Source organism: Anser cygnoides, chromosome 3 (genome assembly GCF_040182565.1).
Source record: "Anser cygnoides isolate HZ-2024a breed goose chromosome 3, Taihu_goose_T2T_genome, whole genome shotgun sequence".
NCBI lineage: Eukaryota > Metazoa > Chordata > Aves > Anseriformes > Anatidae > Anser > Anser cygnoides.
The window spans coordinates 64895885-64911453 of record NC_089875.1 but is presented as its reverse complement, the minus strand read 5'-3'; the positions used below and the strand labels follow the sequence as shown (position 1 = coordinate 64911453).

The 15569-nt window shown below is 41.9% G+C and overlaps 1 protein-coding gene across 2 annotated transcripts in view; it reads right to left on the bottom strand.

The window, feature by feature from the left end:
• THEMIS (thymocyte selection associated) overlaps nucleotides 1–15569 on the bottom strand; it is an 89205-nt gene that overhangs the window by 72030 nt on the left and 1606 nt on the right. For both annotated transcript variants that reach the window (XM_066994307.1, XM_048065585.2), the window contains exon 2: nucleotides 431–589. In XM_066994307.1, the coding sequence (XP_066850408.1) occupies nucleotides 431–589 (159 nt within the window). The remainder of the gene's footprint in view (nucleotides 1–430; nucleotides 590–15569) is intronic.

Below are 15569 nucleotides of genomic sequence, written 5' to 3'. Positions count from 1 at the left end.
AATTTTTAAAAAGCATAAGAAAGTATTTGTAATATTTTCTATTCAAAATAATAAAATAATTATACTCTAACAATAATGAAATTCTACTGTACAGAAGGCAAGGAAAATAGCTCAAAGTTTGGCAAAGTCACAAATAACTGGGAAGATAGCTTTGTAATGATTCTGACACTGAGTGACCTCAAATATAGAAAGCATTCTTACTGAACATTACAACATTAATAATTTCTATCCAGGCATGAAAGAGAACTCTAAGGGTGGAAATCTAAAAATGAGTGGATTGTGTCTTGTGCCATCTGATAAAATTGTATCCTTGACAGATGAGATGTAACCTCAAACAAATATCAATCAAGGCAGCAAATCAATAAAATGCACAAAAGTGATTATTCAGGGTTATAATTCCTCAAAAACATGTATTCATGAAATACTGTACCAGGAAAATTTAGAGGTAATTCCACTTTGGCAGAAAACTGGCTGTCCTCATTATTCTCACAGATACTTGCTATGAGCTTATTAATTTTGAAGCCAATAACTTTAATCACTTCTCCTGTTGACAGGCAGCATTCATTTCCAAACATCTCATAGATGGAACCTGAAAAGAAAATCAAAAGGAAAGAAAAGTGTTCAGCATTTTATCACTTTTTCAAGTATTTTTCTCTCTTTGAATAAAAGCAAAAACACTTAAAATAAGTTATATGAAATACACTTATCCTACAGTAACTAGTCAAATCTTCACTTTTTTTCCCTAAAGATTATAAGAAAATTCATCTTGTAACTTCAGTGATCTTGGAAGTGATCTTCATTGATCTAGTATGCACTGTCCTTAGATGTGTGTAAGGACATTAAGGTCTGAAGAACATGCATTTCAAAGTTGTAAAACCAAAATGTAATGAGGCAGAGCATAGACTGCCTGGGTCATCAGGAGCTGCCTTGTGAAATCAGCAGGTGGTGGAGTCCAGGCAGGAAAGGTGCCTCTACACAGCACAGGACACAGCATAGCCCATAGAAAACAATAGACTGCAGCAGAAGGCAAAAACTATAGACCCTACAAGGTACCCAGGGAGAGGCCAGGAGACATCAAAGTGAAATCAACATTTGAGATTTCCATAGTAACAGGAAATCTGAAGAAAGTGAAAGAAAATTGAAGGCTGGTAAATTAACAGTGGTAATCCCTGCCCCATGCTGAAACAAGCCTATTGATTCATTCCTGGCAGAAAAAGAAAAAAAAATAATCCTTTTTTCTTGTGATGTTCAGAAGTTTGAGTTCAGGAACAAAGCAATCCAACCAAGCATCTCAGAGATTCCTCAACACAATCTGGAACTGCAGCTTGCCCTGCCAAAAACACCCTCTGTTCTCCATTCTAGCTGTGGTCCATCTTTGATGTTTCAGAAGTGTGTGTGTGTCGGGGGTACGGGGGGTGAGGGGAATAATAAAGCAAAATCATAACAAAAGCCAAGTTATGCAGAAGAAGGAAAATTCTTCCTGGTCCCTGCAGGAGATTAGCAGAAGCTTTGAGGCATAGGATTAATTAATTATATATGAAGGCAGTGCAGCAAACACATGGTGATTAAGTCTTGTTTCAGCTACATTTGTAGATAGCATTACTTTGAACACAAAAAGCTTCTCATCAGAAATATTAACTTTAATGTTAGCTTCTATTCTTCCGATGCAGTGCATTTCCTTCTATGAACTTATCAAGCTCTATCCTGAACTGATGTGGAAGTGTGGTGCTTGGAATCCCATCTCAGAATTTCATTTCCCTCATGGTGAGAAACCTTATTCTCATTTCCACTCCTAATTTATTGGTGACTGTATTCCTTTGCTCTGCTACTAACATTGCACTGCTATTTAGAATACTTCTGTTTTACTCATTTCTATTTCTCTTTTTCCCAAAGTGCTTCCGAGGTTAATTTTACCCTGTCTCTGGTCACATTTTTGACAAAAATCTAGAAGAAACAAATTCTCTTCATCTCCTCTGAGAAGACAAATTTTTGTTCCCACAATCCTCTGTGGAGAACAGTCAGACTTGTTAGCATCACTGATAAGCACCAGCCTTGGGCAAAGGGGAATTGAGCAGCTTGCTCTTAGTTATCTCTTAGACAAACTTTGTGGGTGGAGATCTGCAAGCTTGGTATGAGAGGTTGCTGAGGGAGGGAGTCTTGTGTTGGTGGGACAGCCCTGTTTTGGCAACTGAACAGAATCTCGAGGGCCACGGTACCCAAGTGAAACCGTTTGCTTCATTATGTGTAAAATGAATATTAAAGTTAACTACCTGAATATGATAATGAGCTTAATGAAGTATATGCTAAGCATATATGACTATAGCGTTTGACCGTTTGACTCTTCACCCAAATCATGTTAAATGTCACCCCGGGGAGGGAATGGATAAGGTTAGGATATAATAGGGTGTTAGGAGTCAGTGCGAAAAAAAAAAAAAAAAAAAAAAAAAGAAAGAAAAAGGGGGGGTGGGGTAAAAAAAAAAAAAAAGAGAGCAAGGAAAAAAGAAGAGCTGTTGGGGAGAAAGAAGAAATTGGAAACCTAGTAGGGGCAGCTGACAGGCTGTGCTCCTTCTCCTTCACCAAGACAGGGACACCTTCTTGGTAAGTTCTGCGCCTTCACTCTTTGGTGAGGAATACCCGGGATAGCATTTTGCCAGCACTGTTATAATATATTAGCACTATTGCAATAAGTGTGTTAGATCAACAGCAATTCCCAATCTGTTATGTCTGTCGCCTTATTCAGTAAGTTCAACATCGTGAAGCTCAGTGAAAGCCCTTAGCAGGGCTTTGAAATAAGCAAGTGTTTGACTCTGATAAGTCCTCCTTCAACACAACAGCTTCTAATAGCCCTTTCTTGCATCTTGTTCAGTTGAAACTCTTGTCTTTTTCTTTCATCCCTTTTAACCTAGGTAGCCAGAATGGTCTCAGGCAAAGACGGATATTTAAAACCTGACCTCCGGTTATATATAGCGATCAATAATTTAGATGGCCTGTACTGAAATATTGTCATTGCCTCCAGAACTTACTTTCCGCAGAAAATAACAATCTCTACTCCACAGCTTTCCTTCTAGGTGGGGGAGGAAAAAAAAATAATAATAAAGGCTTTTTTTTTTTTTTTCTAAGTGTAATATCAAAAATGCAACTATTAAGCCAGCGATTTTCCTAAGGCTTACTCAATATCAGTTCCAGTCACTCTGAGTATAAGATATATTTATCAACTTTGCTACAGCACTTGCAGCCAACAAGCACTTGGCCACCACCTTGACATCACTGGAAGTCACTGGGAGACCAACCTGAGCAAAAGTCACTCTCGTATTAGCCTTAACCCAAAGCCTGAGAAGAGCACCACAAACTAATAGGTTTGTGTCAGGACAGGAGAATGAACAAGAGTAACATGAAACAACTGATGAAGTATACTCCACCATGAAAATATGTCCAGGCAAACCTTTCTGTTGCTTGTGTTATCCTCTCATAATTGAGATGAACACCAGGGAATCTCCAGCTGCTCCCCTGAAGAAGACTAATGTAGTTTTTAACCCTATGCAGAAGGAAACTAAGCAAAAAATCAAAATAAAAAAAAATAAAAAAATGAAAGCACATGGCAGATGCTTTCAGAAGGCTGGATGTACATTGCCTGATTTCCCTTCCAATGGATCTAATACAAGACGAAAGGGACTACTATACTCAGACTCTAAACTTCCCCGGAAGGCTACTGTTTTCCTGTTGCACACCAGGATGGTGATTAGCACATAGTTCTTTATAGTGCCACATAAGTATTAACCACAGCTAAGTGAAAGAACATGCATTCTTTCAACCAGTCTGGTACCAAGCAGAAGATCAAGAGAGTTGCTGCCCTTTAACTATAAAAGAACAATCTAGTTTTCTTATTGTAAAGATACTGCATAGTTGTTTTCTCTCCCTTTAGCCCCTGAGCAATTCAACTCCGACTAACCCAGCTTTCTCTGCTAGATATTATTACACTTCCTATCAGCAGCCTAGCTGCTGCTGTAATAAACACGAGGAATTATCATAGCTCTCATTGCTTTAGCTGAGCTCTATAGGATATTTTATGACAGTCAGAAAAGTGTTTGTGCAATACTTATTACATATGAGTGAGAGGGAGAGAAAATTGAGCAGCCTCGAAGAGGGTAGTATTCCTTTTGTGCTGAACCACCTCACTCCTCACATAAGACGCAGCAGAGATCACAAGCGACCGTGATATTATGAGGTACAGGGAATCCCAAAGGACCCAGCATGATGAGCTCTGCATTACAGAAACGTCAAAAAATGAGCAATATTCCAATATTCTCACCCTTGAACAAATATTTGCAAAAACATGCTCAAAATGGGAGCTTGTGGCTACCAGAGGCTTTTTTTTTTTATTCAGCACAGATTTAGACCCAGTCTCTCCAGATTACCTCACTTAAAAATAGACCCCAAGAAACCATTTAGCATATTGAAAGTAACTCCACTGACTAATTATGGGCTTCGGGCACGTTTACTTTCATCTCTGCTAGTCAGCCTTTGCAAGCACTGCCTTCGATCCACCGAGGACCCACTGTGCACCCACACGCGGGCAGTGCTACTCCATAAGAGCACAGGCATTGAGCGGTGCAGGTTCGGTGGCCTTGCTGCCTTGGGGAGATTTATAAATAATATGGTAGATGGAGTAAAGCAAACCAAGTAACTGCTGTGAGGGGAAGAAGGGAAGAGTTAAGAGGCTGAACCTCTCCAGAAAATGCTGTGATTGATGAAGATTTAACCACTACTTCAGCCTGTATCTGCAGCAGAGTGGAAAATAAAGAAGTGAGGCAGAGGAGGGTCCTGCTTCTGGTTATGGCTGGTTCTGAAGGACGTACTACTTTCATCAGGTTTGCTTTTCCTCAGGCACACTAGCTTTACTACAGATTGTATTGCAGAGTTTGAGAAGTACAGCCCTCCACCACACAATAGAAAGTATAGGCAGAGCTTGCAAAAAAGTGAAAACACTTTTAAGTTAGTGGTGAGTCCGAGGTTTCAGAGCCAGTCTAACAGTATCCATGAGAAGAGACTAGATACACCAAACGCTCAAAGACAGATGACTGAATGAACCAAAAATTTGCCTTTGACAAAGCAAGAAAAATTTGCCAAACATGAGAAATGCAGATAACAACCTACGAGGGGTGAACAGCAGCCTGGCAATGTAGAGATGGCAGAAAATCTAAAAGAGTACAAGAAAAGGGTAAAATACACAAGAAAAGAAAATCTGCACTTATAAAAGAGACAAAATACCTGAGGCAGACAAGCATATGGAGTTCAAGCTGGAGTCTACAAAAAGCATTACATGGAGCTGCAGGCTCAGTTTGAAACATCAAGGGCCAAGATAATGCATTCAGAAAAAGATGGATTATAAACGCCAGACTGCAAACCACCGAGGAAAGTGCACAGAACAGACACACAGGGCTGTCACAGCACCTTAACACCCAAGGTCTTTCATCTGAACAAAAACGTAAGGCTGGGGAAAACAAATGGGTTGACATTCTAAAAGCATCAGTTCTAGGAAAAAGTAATATTAAAATTAAGAAAAAGGGAGAGGGAGAGGGAGAGGAGAGAGAGGGAGAGGGAGAGGGAGAGGAGAGGGAGAGGGAGAGGGAGAGGGAGAGGGAGAGGGAGAGGGAGAGGGAGAGGGAGAGGGAGAGGGAGAGGGAGAGGGAGAGGGAGAGGGAGAGGGAGAGGAGAGGGAAGGGAAGGGAAGGGAAGGGAAGGGAAGGGAAGGGAAGGGAAGGGAAGGGAAGGGAAGGGAAGGGAAGGGAAGGGAAGGGAAGGGAAGGGAAGGGAAGGAAGGGAAGGGAAGGGAAGGGAAGGGAAGGGAAGGGAAGGGAAGGGAAGGGAAGGGAAGGGAAGGGAAGGGAAGGGAAGGGAAGGGAAGGGAAGGAAGGGAAGGGAAGGAAGAGAGGAGAAGAGAGAAGAGAAGAGAAGAGAGGAGAGGAGAAGAGAGGAGAAGGAGGAGAAGGAGGAGAAGAGAAGAAGAAGAAGAAGAAGAAGAAGAAGAAGAAGAAGAAGAAGAAGAAGAAGAAGAAGAAGAAGAAGAAGAAGAAGAAGAAGAAGAAGAAGAAGAAGAAGAAGAAGAAGAAGAAGAAGAAGAAGAAGAAGAAGAAGAAGAAGAAGAAGAAGAAGAAGAAGAAGAAGAAGAAGAAGAAGAAGAAGAGAAGAGAAGAGAAGAGAAGAGAAGAGAAGAGAAGAGAAGAGAAGAGAAGAGAAGAGAAGAGAAGAGAAGAGAAGAGAAGAGAAGAGAAGAGAAGAGAAGAGAAGAGAAGAGAGGAAAGGAAAGGAAAGGAAAAAGGAAAGGAAAGGAAAGGAAAGGAAAGGAAAGGAAAGGAAAGGAAAGGAAAGAAAGGAAAGGAAAGGAAAGGAAAGGAAAGGAAAGGAAAGGAAAGGAAAGGAAAGGAAAGGAAAGGAAAGGAAAGGAAAGGAAAGGAAAGGAAAGGAAAGGAAAGGAAAGGAAAGGAAAGGAAAGGAAAGGAAAGGAAAGGAAAGGAAAGGAAAGGAAAGGAAAGGAAAGGAAAGGAAAGGAAAGGAAAGGAAAGGAAAGGAAAGGAAAGGAAAGGAAAGGAAAGGAAAGGAAAGGAAAGGAAAGGAAAGGAAAGGAAAGGAAAGGAAAGGAAAGGAAAGGAAAGGAAAGGAAAGGAAAGGAAAGGAAAGGAAAGGAAAGGAAAGGAAAGGAAAGGAAAGGAAAGGAAAGGAAAGGAAAGGAAAGGAAAGGAAAGGAAAGGAAAGGAAAGGAAAGAAAAGGAAAGAAAAGAAAAGAAAAGAAAAGAAAAGAAAAGAAAAGAAAAGAAAAGAAAAGAAAAGAAAAGAAAAGAAAAGAAAAGAAAAGAAAAGAAAAGAAAAGAAAAGAAAAGAAAAGAAAAGAAAGAGGCAGCAGAGATGGTTGTCCCATTATCAGAGAAATAAACTGTTACATGGCTACATAATTCACTGGCAAATATAATGGTTAGTAATAATAACAAGGAAAGTGAACCCATTCTTGTTTTAAATAAAAGAAGAAGAAAGGAGACATATTTTTGGCATCATCAAGAAGGGAAAGGGAATTAAGCAGCTAGGAAGAATGCTTTAAATCTTCCAGAACAGCGAAATGCTTTTAGTGGAGCAGATGGAGAGATTGCCTAAATATCCCAGGACTCATAGCTGCAGGACAGGTACCTTTCAGCCCAGAAGAGAGGCTGGATATAATGCTTGTACAACCACCAGCGGAAGTGTGTCATAGCATTTTCCATCAATTAAGGAAGTCAGAGACCCACCTTCAACAGCTTGTCAGTAGTGATACTCGTAAACATGAATGGACTGACAGATATGTAGATAAGTATATAGGTAGGTATCTACCTATATGACCATTTTCATTGGCAGCTTGTAGGACTGCAATTACCTCCTCCTTCAGCAAATTCATTTGAAATATACCAAGAGGTTGAAAGACTCTTTGGGTGAGAGGTTGGGAAGAGGATGTCTAATAGACCAAGACTGTCATTTGTAAAAGCCTCCTTTTTAATGATACCAGAATTAAAAAATAAAATATAAAATTTAAAATAAAAGAAAAAAACATTAAAAAATGAAACTCTGCCATCCATACAAGAACAGATCCGTTTTGGGGGGGGTGCAGTTGTACATACAGTATTGATTGTAATTACATATTTCTCTGCAACTAGATTGCCTTAGTCCTGATTTTAGCCCTTGCTTGGCGGTTTGCCTGGAATAGTACAATGAAGATTACATTCAGACAAGAAAAATGTTACCTATGTGATTTGTCATATAGGCATTTACAGCAAATATTTGTGCTGATAAAAGGGAGGGAGGGAAACTGCATGGTTTTCAAAAGGGAAAATAAAAATACTTTTTCCTTTAAAAGCCACAACAATTAGTCTTAAAACACTGTGAAAATACCTGCTGTGTGACAACATGACCCTGAAAGAATTTATTCAGTCTGTGTGACGTTGACCCCCCCCCAAAATATACTAAAAAAATAAAATTAAAATTAAAATGGACCTTTTAGTGCATTTATTTGCTGTTGCACATAAAAGTCACTGAGTTTTTCCCATTCAAGTCACTAAGCAAGTATAAGACATTGAAAAGTAAATCCAGTAAACTTAAGGACCAAATCTTTTTGATTTGAGAAAGATGTATGCAGTATAGTGCAAAAAAGCATTTTAGCAGAACCCAGAATAAAGCAGCTTATTTACAGTGATCAAACAATGCCCCTGAAGGCTGTAATTAAAGAGCTTGTTGCCTTTGAAACCACCTTTTCTGGATTGCTACTTTGTTCAATAAAAAACACATTTTTATCCTTTCATAAGCTCATCTCTAGTTTGACAATCTGTATTAGCAACTGCTGTGATCACATCAAAGCAACCATAACAATTGGTTCAGCATCTTTCTCCTCCATCTTTCCTAGAATGTTAAGCAGCCACACCAGCATCGTCCCTATCATCAGCCCTTTATTTGAATTATTTCTTATTAAATGTACAAGAAGAGTCTTTTCATACTAAAAACAACAAGATAAGATATAAATATAGCTAATGCATGAGATGGATCGTGTCATTCTTCATGTCAGGGCATGTGACAGTACCACTGAGAGAAATACCTTGTAATACAAGTTAGAACAGCACAGCAAACATCTCAGTAATATTTCTCCTTTTCTTTCCAGTAGCTTAGAGCCCCATTCGGTGACTGCTCTAGGAGTGAATGCTTCAGTGATCCCGTTAGGGAGTGTTGCCTAAAATCAGGTCCGTGACTAAAGAGCAATAATATATCACTTCTCCATAACTCCCTTTAGTCACACACGTCTGGGTGCTTCAGCAAGGAGGGCTAGGGAGAGCGATGCACACCAGACAAAGGACCTGACCGTGGGGGCACAGAGGGCCATTCAGCAGGGCTGGAGCTCAAGCCCAGGCTGGCCGACTCCCAGTCCGACAGCCTGTCTGCTACAGGGTGCTGCTAAGCACTTCCAAATACCCACTATTCTGTTTTTCAACAAAGGCCACACTTTTCTACTAACGCAACCAAGTAACTTTGCAGGCCGAACAATAGGCATTGACTCCCCAGCCCCATGAGTTTGCATCCTTGAAGGAAAGAATTCGCTCTTTTCATCTCTCAGTAGCACCCACTGAATTCATTGTAGCTGGCAGGCTTGAAGGTCTATGAAAGAAGATCCAAAGAACCAGGAGCCTGGCTGCTTTGCAGGGAGATGACAGATCTCCTGACAAGTCTTGAAAGAGGAGAACTTTGTCCCAGTGTCCTTCTCCAAATGTTCCTTTCTCCACTATTATGTTGTCATCGGTTGCCCATATGGGTGCTGCCTTCCCAGATCAGAGGTGCCTGTGTTTCAGTGGCTGCTGGAATGATTCTGCTTTCACAGAAAGGCACAACACTCTGGCGTAGCCATTCCACTGGAATTACAATAGCCTACTCTCTGCTGTGACATAGCTCGGTTAAAATCAGTTTTATTAAGGCTGCTGCAGGCTCCCAAAGTAACATGAAGGGCATAATGCATCTATAATTAAAGTCCATAAAAAAGATATCATTCTTTATGGGCATTATGTTGGGGTTAGTCAATTGTTCAGAGTTTACGCTCTTTAGCAAGAAGTGAGATATATTTTTAAGTTGCAGGGAGGAGAGTTTTGCTTAATAGCATTAATGGTATTACACTCTGCTGAAGCAGAAGGGAAAAGCAACCTGTTTCTGACAAGAGAAAGTTACGTGTCTTTTTCAGTCAAGTATCTCCCAAGCACTTTAGAGGACAATCAGCATGCTGGACTTTCCCTACTGAACCCCATAAACTAATAGCTTCTGGGGAAAATACAGAGGTTGAAAATCACATACACAATGGCAGGCAAAGAACGAAGCATGCCCCAGCTTCTCTCCCCAACCCCAGGCTGTGAGAGTAGCTGCAAACCACACAAAGCTTTCATCCGCCCCTTCCTTCCTACCCCTGGAAGGTGTGCCCACTGAGAGTGGGTGATCCCAGCTCCCCCGTGCCCACACGATGCTCCAGAGGCCCAGCATTTGTGGTGGTTGTGAAAGCGGCATGAGTTTGCGTAGCCAGTCCTCTATCAAGTGACTGAGTGACTTACTGGGTTTTCTAACAGGTCTTCCCTTTCTAAAGTGTCCTAAGCAACAAAAATCTGTACATTTGGTCAGTCTGGGACAAAAATCCTCCAAGGAGCTCCATGGCTAAATTGCCATGAAGGTAAACTCCCTTCAAAAGGCTCTTTGAAAAGAGGGCATCCTATCTTGATCTTATCTGCTTAGGCTGCAGAGGGTCTGATTTTTGCCAGCACAAAACCATCAAAAAACAAAAGCTGCAAGATTTATCTTTAGCCATATAAAGTCAAACTTTAAATGTCAAGTGCTTTAAGCCATTTCAATCATAATGGAATTTAAAAAAAAAATTACTTCTGCAGTTTCTGATTTATTTCTTTCCTGATGGGTTTATGGCTTTTTTCTTCCTTTTTTTTTTTTTTTTTTTCTGATTCTCATCTACCCCGAGGGCTGTGTGGAAGCACAGCTTTTGTGTGTGCAGTACCCACTATAATGGAAAGAGCAAGTGAAACCACAGCTCCAAATGCAACGTCTTTGACCTTTTGTTGGTTTTACCCCCACCAGTTGGAATTAATGTAGTGACAAAAAGAATGTCAAAAGCTGCTTCTGAAATCACTGCTGTTTTAACAGTTTGTGATTTATTTAGTCTTATTCATTTGCTTTGCAGCATTAATTTGAATTAAAGTATGCTTAATGAAGTAGATATTTTATAGCACATTTGTACTTTGTTGGACTGGGTTTAAGAAGGCTGCTTAAACTGAGTTGCAAGATCAGGCCAGAGTGTGGAGCACCACAGATGGAGCCCCAAAATGGCAACAAGTTTAAGCACCTTCCCTGCTGAGACCACTGCACGTTGCCCCTTGACCCATTACTGTCTGCCCAAGGGAGCTAACCAGAAACTGCGAACCTGGGCAAATGCCACATCCCCTCACGCATAAATCATGGCTGGAAGAAAAGTTATTGAAGAAAAAAATACCCCCACTAAAGACCTGAAACTCAGCAACATGCATGGTCATGGACTTGGCATACCATGAGTTTATACCAGGACCTTCCCACCTCTCTCATTTGCTGTAGTTGTCCCCTTACCTCCCCAGAGCCCAGGTTTGTGAAAGTCATCGTGGTATTTTTACAGCACAGCAGGCTGGTGCTCAGGGAAGCATGGCTCCTCCTGCCGCATGCCTTCTCTTCCCATCCCTGGAGGCCACCCCCAACAAGAACATCTGAGGAGCCTGCTCCCCTGCAGGAAACCAGCATGTCCCAGGCACCTGCAGCATGTCAGGGAAGATCCCTGCATCAAAATAAGCCAGGTATTTTGGATATCCTACCCACCTGCTGTGCCATCCACAGAGAAGCTCAGAGCTGAATCTTGCAGAAAGAAAATACCCCTGAACCTCAAAAAGTCTTTGCCTCTCAATGCCAACTACTGAGGGTCAGGTTTTTCACACTGTATCTGGATGAGTCATCCCACTGAGGGCAGCAGCATGAATAAAATGAGCAATATCTGACCCATAAAAGTCAGGTTTCATTCGAATGCAATACTGCATTCATTGAAAGGCACTTTCCCTCTTGTTCAGAATAAAATATGTTTTTGAAGCAGTCTGAACAAGTACAGGAGAGTTTCAGTGGTACATATTAATAGAGAAAATTTACTAACATCCTCTGACTACTGACCACAAAAGAGAATTCAAACAATCTGTTGTTACTGCTGTACCCAGGGATCTCACTCCTAACTGCTGAATCAAGAGGAAAGGAAATAACTATGTTCAAGGGAAGAAACCCTTCCATTTTCACAGACAGATTTGGCTTCTATCTCTGTAAAAATGAAACAAATCAGCAAGCACAAGCACTGTATCCCAAAGTAAGTTCTACAATTTCTCATGCAATTCTCACATTGACTCTTTCACTCAAATAAGACTCCACCCAGTAAAAACACAGGTCACTTTTATTGATCTTCCACTTCTAAGAAGTACAGCCCCGATTATCTTCATCAAAGCTGTTCAAAGTTGTCCATAATTTTTCCTCTGTTTAAACTGTGTGGGTTTTGTTGTTGTTTTGTTTTTGGTTTTGGTTGATTGGTCGGTTGCTTTTTGCTTTTTAAATATAAAGTGCCTTTATTAATCATGAAGAGGAAGCTTGCTTGGTTTATTCATGGGTATTAAATACTACATATCCTAGTTTTCATTGACTCACTGGCTTCTTACACTAAGCCAGCAGGGTTTGTTTCCTCCAGGTTGCCTTAAAAGGATTAAAAATCATTCCATCCTACATGATTGTTTTCTAACTGTTAGTGTTGAGCATGATTTCTTGCACAAATACGACTTGGGGCAGCCGAGATGATGTACGAGGATTCCTCTTTTATCCAGTTTGCCTAGATGCAGTTCCAGGGTTAACAGGACTTTTTGTAATTGGTTGCAGTGCTCTGCTGATGGATGGCTGAAACCATGGTTCTCCTGCAAGGCTCACAGAAGCACGCTGTGGAAAGATGCTGCTTCCCAGTAACAGAAGCAGAAAGGGTGAAATTGAAACTGCAGAGACAGCGAACAGGCATGGATATACAGACAGCAAAGGAGAGCCAAGAGTAACCACGAGCCTGAGCATGTTCATGTTCTTCATGGTTCACCAAAGAGGGTGTGTAAATGGAGCTGTTCACATTCACCAAAGAAGGAACATGTCCCTGTGGGGTTTGTTTGGCATCACCCCTCGCAGCTGTCAAAGAGAACCAAATGGTTGCCCAGGGCAGGGGGATGCACACCTGGCAATCTTGAGCATCTTTTAGACCTGCAAGGGCATCAGCCATGGGTATGAATGTGACCCCACTGCTATCTCTTCCCACCACTTGCTCCCTGCACGGAGATACCTGGAAATTTCCAGCCCCCCAGCAGTGGGAGCAGAGCGGAGCACTGCATTTGCAGCCTGCTGCTTCACTGCACCCCAGACCTGTGGAGGTGGAGGCTGCTGCCTTGAAGATCCCTTCTCCCCATAGAAAGGGCGTACAGCATAAACTTTCCCAACGAGTTTCATGGGTCCATCATAAAGAGACATTCTGGCACTGCAATTTAAGCAGCAGGTGCTGCTTTGGAGCAGCTTAACTGTGTTGAGGAACTACCAAGTCTCCCCATACTATAATAAATCCCAGTTCTTGGGGATAATCCCATAGCTAAGTGCGCCTTAGGGGAATAAAAAATATAGCATGGGATTTTTATTTAGATTGAGTAAAAACTGGGAATGCTGTGGGTACGGAACATGGCTAGTGGCAAGAAACACCAACAGAATAGGTGCCTCAAGCAATTCCACATCTTTCACAATTAAAGTTTGACACTTTTTACTATCCTGCCACTGGTTAAATTAAGCCTGCAGAATATTAAATTCAATTACCCATAAAATAATTATATCAGTATTAAAACAGACAGAATTTTTGCAACATAAAGATTAAAGCTCATACTTGCATGCTATCTGTAAAAATCAGTGGCCATACAATACTTAGCTCACTAAGCGTCAATATTTACTAAAATGTTCAAAGAAAGATATTCAATCAATCAAATCAGTTTCCAATGGAGTTTCAGCAGTTTAATTTGTTAATAGCATATTTTAATGAGCTATTAAATTGTCATGTACTTCAGACTGCACTGTAGTTCCTTTCTAATCAGTGCTGATTACTAAGATATTTGTATGTGACAAATTTGCTTTCATCTTATACTCAGCCTTCCTATTTCCCTCAGCAGTCTGGTTTCTGCAGAGGTGATATTATGACAAGGACAGTGAACTGCAGAGTCCCAAACAGCTGCCTCAAGAGGTATCCCTGGGGCTGGCAGAACCACGAGAATCCTCTCAGCTGTGTTTCTGTTTGCAGACCAGGGATGATGATAATTTTCCTACTTCTGTATGGCGCACTGAGTATGATGAATGAAAAGCACTTCAGAAGAAGTTAAGACTATTACTAAAAACCCATCTTCCTGACTTTGCATAGCGCCAGACAGTCGCAGAGAGTGACTGCAGGCTGGGACTCTGACCATACAGCCACACGCTGGTGGAAAGAAAGGTCACGAAGTACATGGGAACTTGAGTCAGCCCGTCAAACCTTGACCTTCCAGCCAAAGGCAAGCTGGCTGGGGCTTCAGCTCACCCCAAAGTCCAGGTATGGCATGAAAAACATTGCAACTGCAGCTGCTCTCATACCACTAAGGTAAAACTTTACAGGAAACCCAACCCTCTGGTTCAAGCCAAGAACAGAAAAGGGAACTGTTCCGCAGAGAGGAGTCTATGTTGTAGCATTCATCACCAATAGCAAAATTTCAAATGCCTGTAGCTTAGGGGTCTATACAGGCATTTTGCAGTTTTGCGAGCTACAGTTAAATAAATCACAGTTCCATTAATATCAGTTGGGACATAATTTGTATTGGCCAGTAGAGAAATTAAAGGTAAAATGGGTGCATACAGCATGTTTCCAACATTCTCCACCTGGCGCTGTAGCAGGTAGGCTTGCATCTAAAAGGAAAGACCTAGGCTCATGTCTAGGCTCACGATTGCTCATGTGCTGCATGCACCGGTACGCGTGCCAGTGGGGCACCTAGCCTGCTGGTGGGGAGGCAGAGAGCCGAGATGAGGGGAAGCCACCGGGAGCAGAGGGCAGGAAGAGGAGGTGCTGCCGGCAGCTTAAGGAGCACCAGAGCAGCACGAGGCACATGCCACCTGCTCCCAGGCTGGGCAGCCCTTGTCTTAGAGCCAGTTGCCAGTTAAGAGCCTTTTCCTCACACATGAGAGAGCACCGCTACAGTGCGGGCCGTGGGCTGTGCCTCCACCGTTGCCTTCTCCTTGTGCCCCAGGGCCTACACAGTAAATGGAAGCCCGCACTGAAATACGCCCTGCTCGGGGCGTGTAGAGCTTTGCCACCCACAACAGCAGTATGCAGCTGGAGGGACCCAGAAACCTGCTGACAGCAGGGCTGCTGTATTTTTATTTTAGCATTTTGTACCTATGTATGTACCTCATGGTATTCTGTGTGTGTATACACACATATATACACATGTAAATTTACGTCTTGTATTTATATTACCTCTGCTTTCTAGGTGTATGGAGAGAGGCAAATATGGTGGCTACACCAACTTGAAAACGTGGTCTTTAAATTCATCACCTAGGTAGCAGCCTCCTCATCAAGACTTTCATTCATTTCAAGCTGGAATCAAGTTCTTGGGCCATTTTACACGGTACAATTTGAACAGGCCACAAGAGAGGGAAGATGAGAAAATAATATCTTCAAAAGTTTCTGGTAATTTTGGCCAAGTTCATCTCCTAGAATGCCTTTTTGCACATCAGCACTGTTCACAGGCCCCGTGCAGTTTCCGAGCAGCCAGATCGGGCAGTCAGGAGAACACGGCAGCCTACCATGCTTGCGGCTGAATTGTGCCCTTCCCGTCCTCCCGCCTGCCCAAGGCCAGAAAACTTTCCACAGCCACAGCTCCTCTTTCCTCCTACTATGGGGCAGCACGGGGATTTTTAGAGTG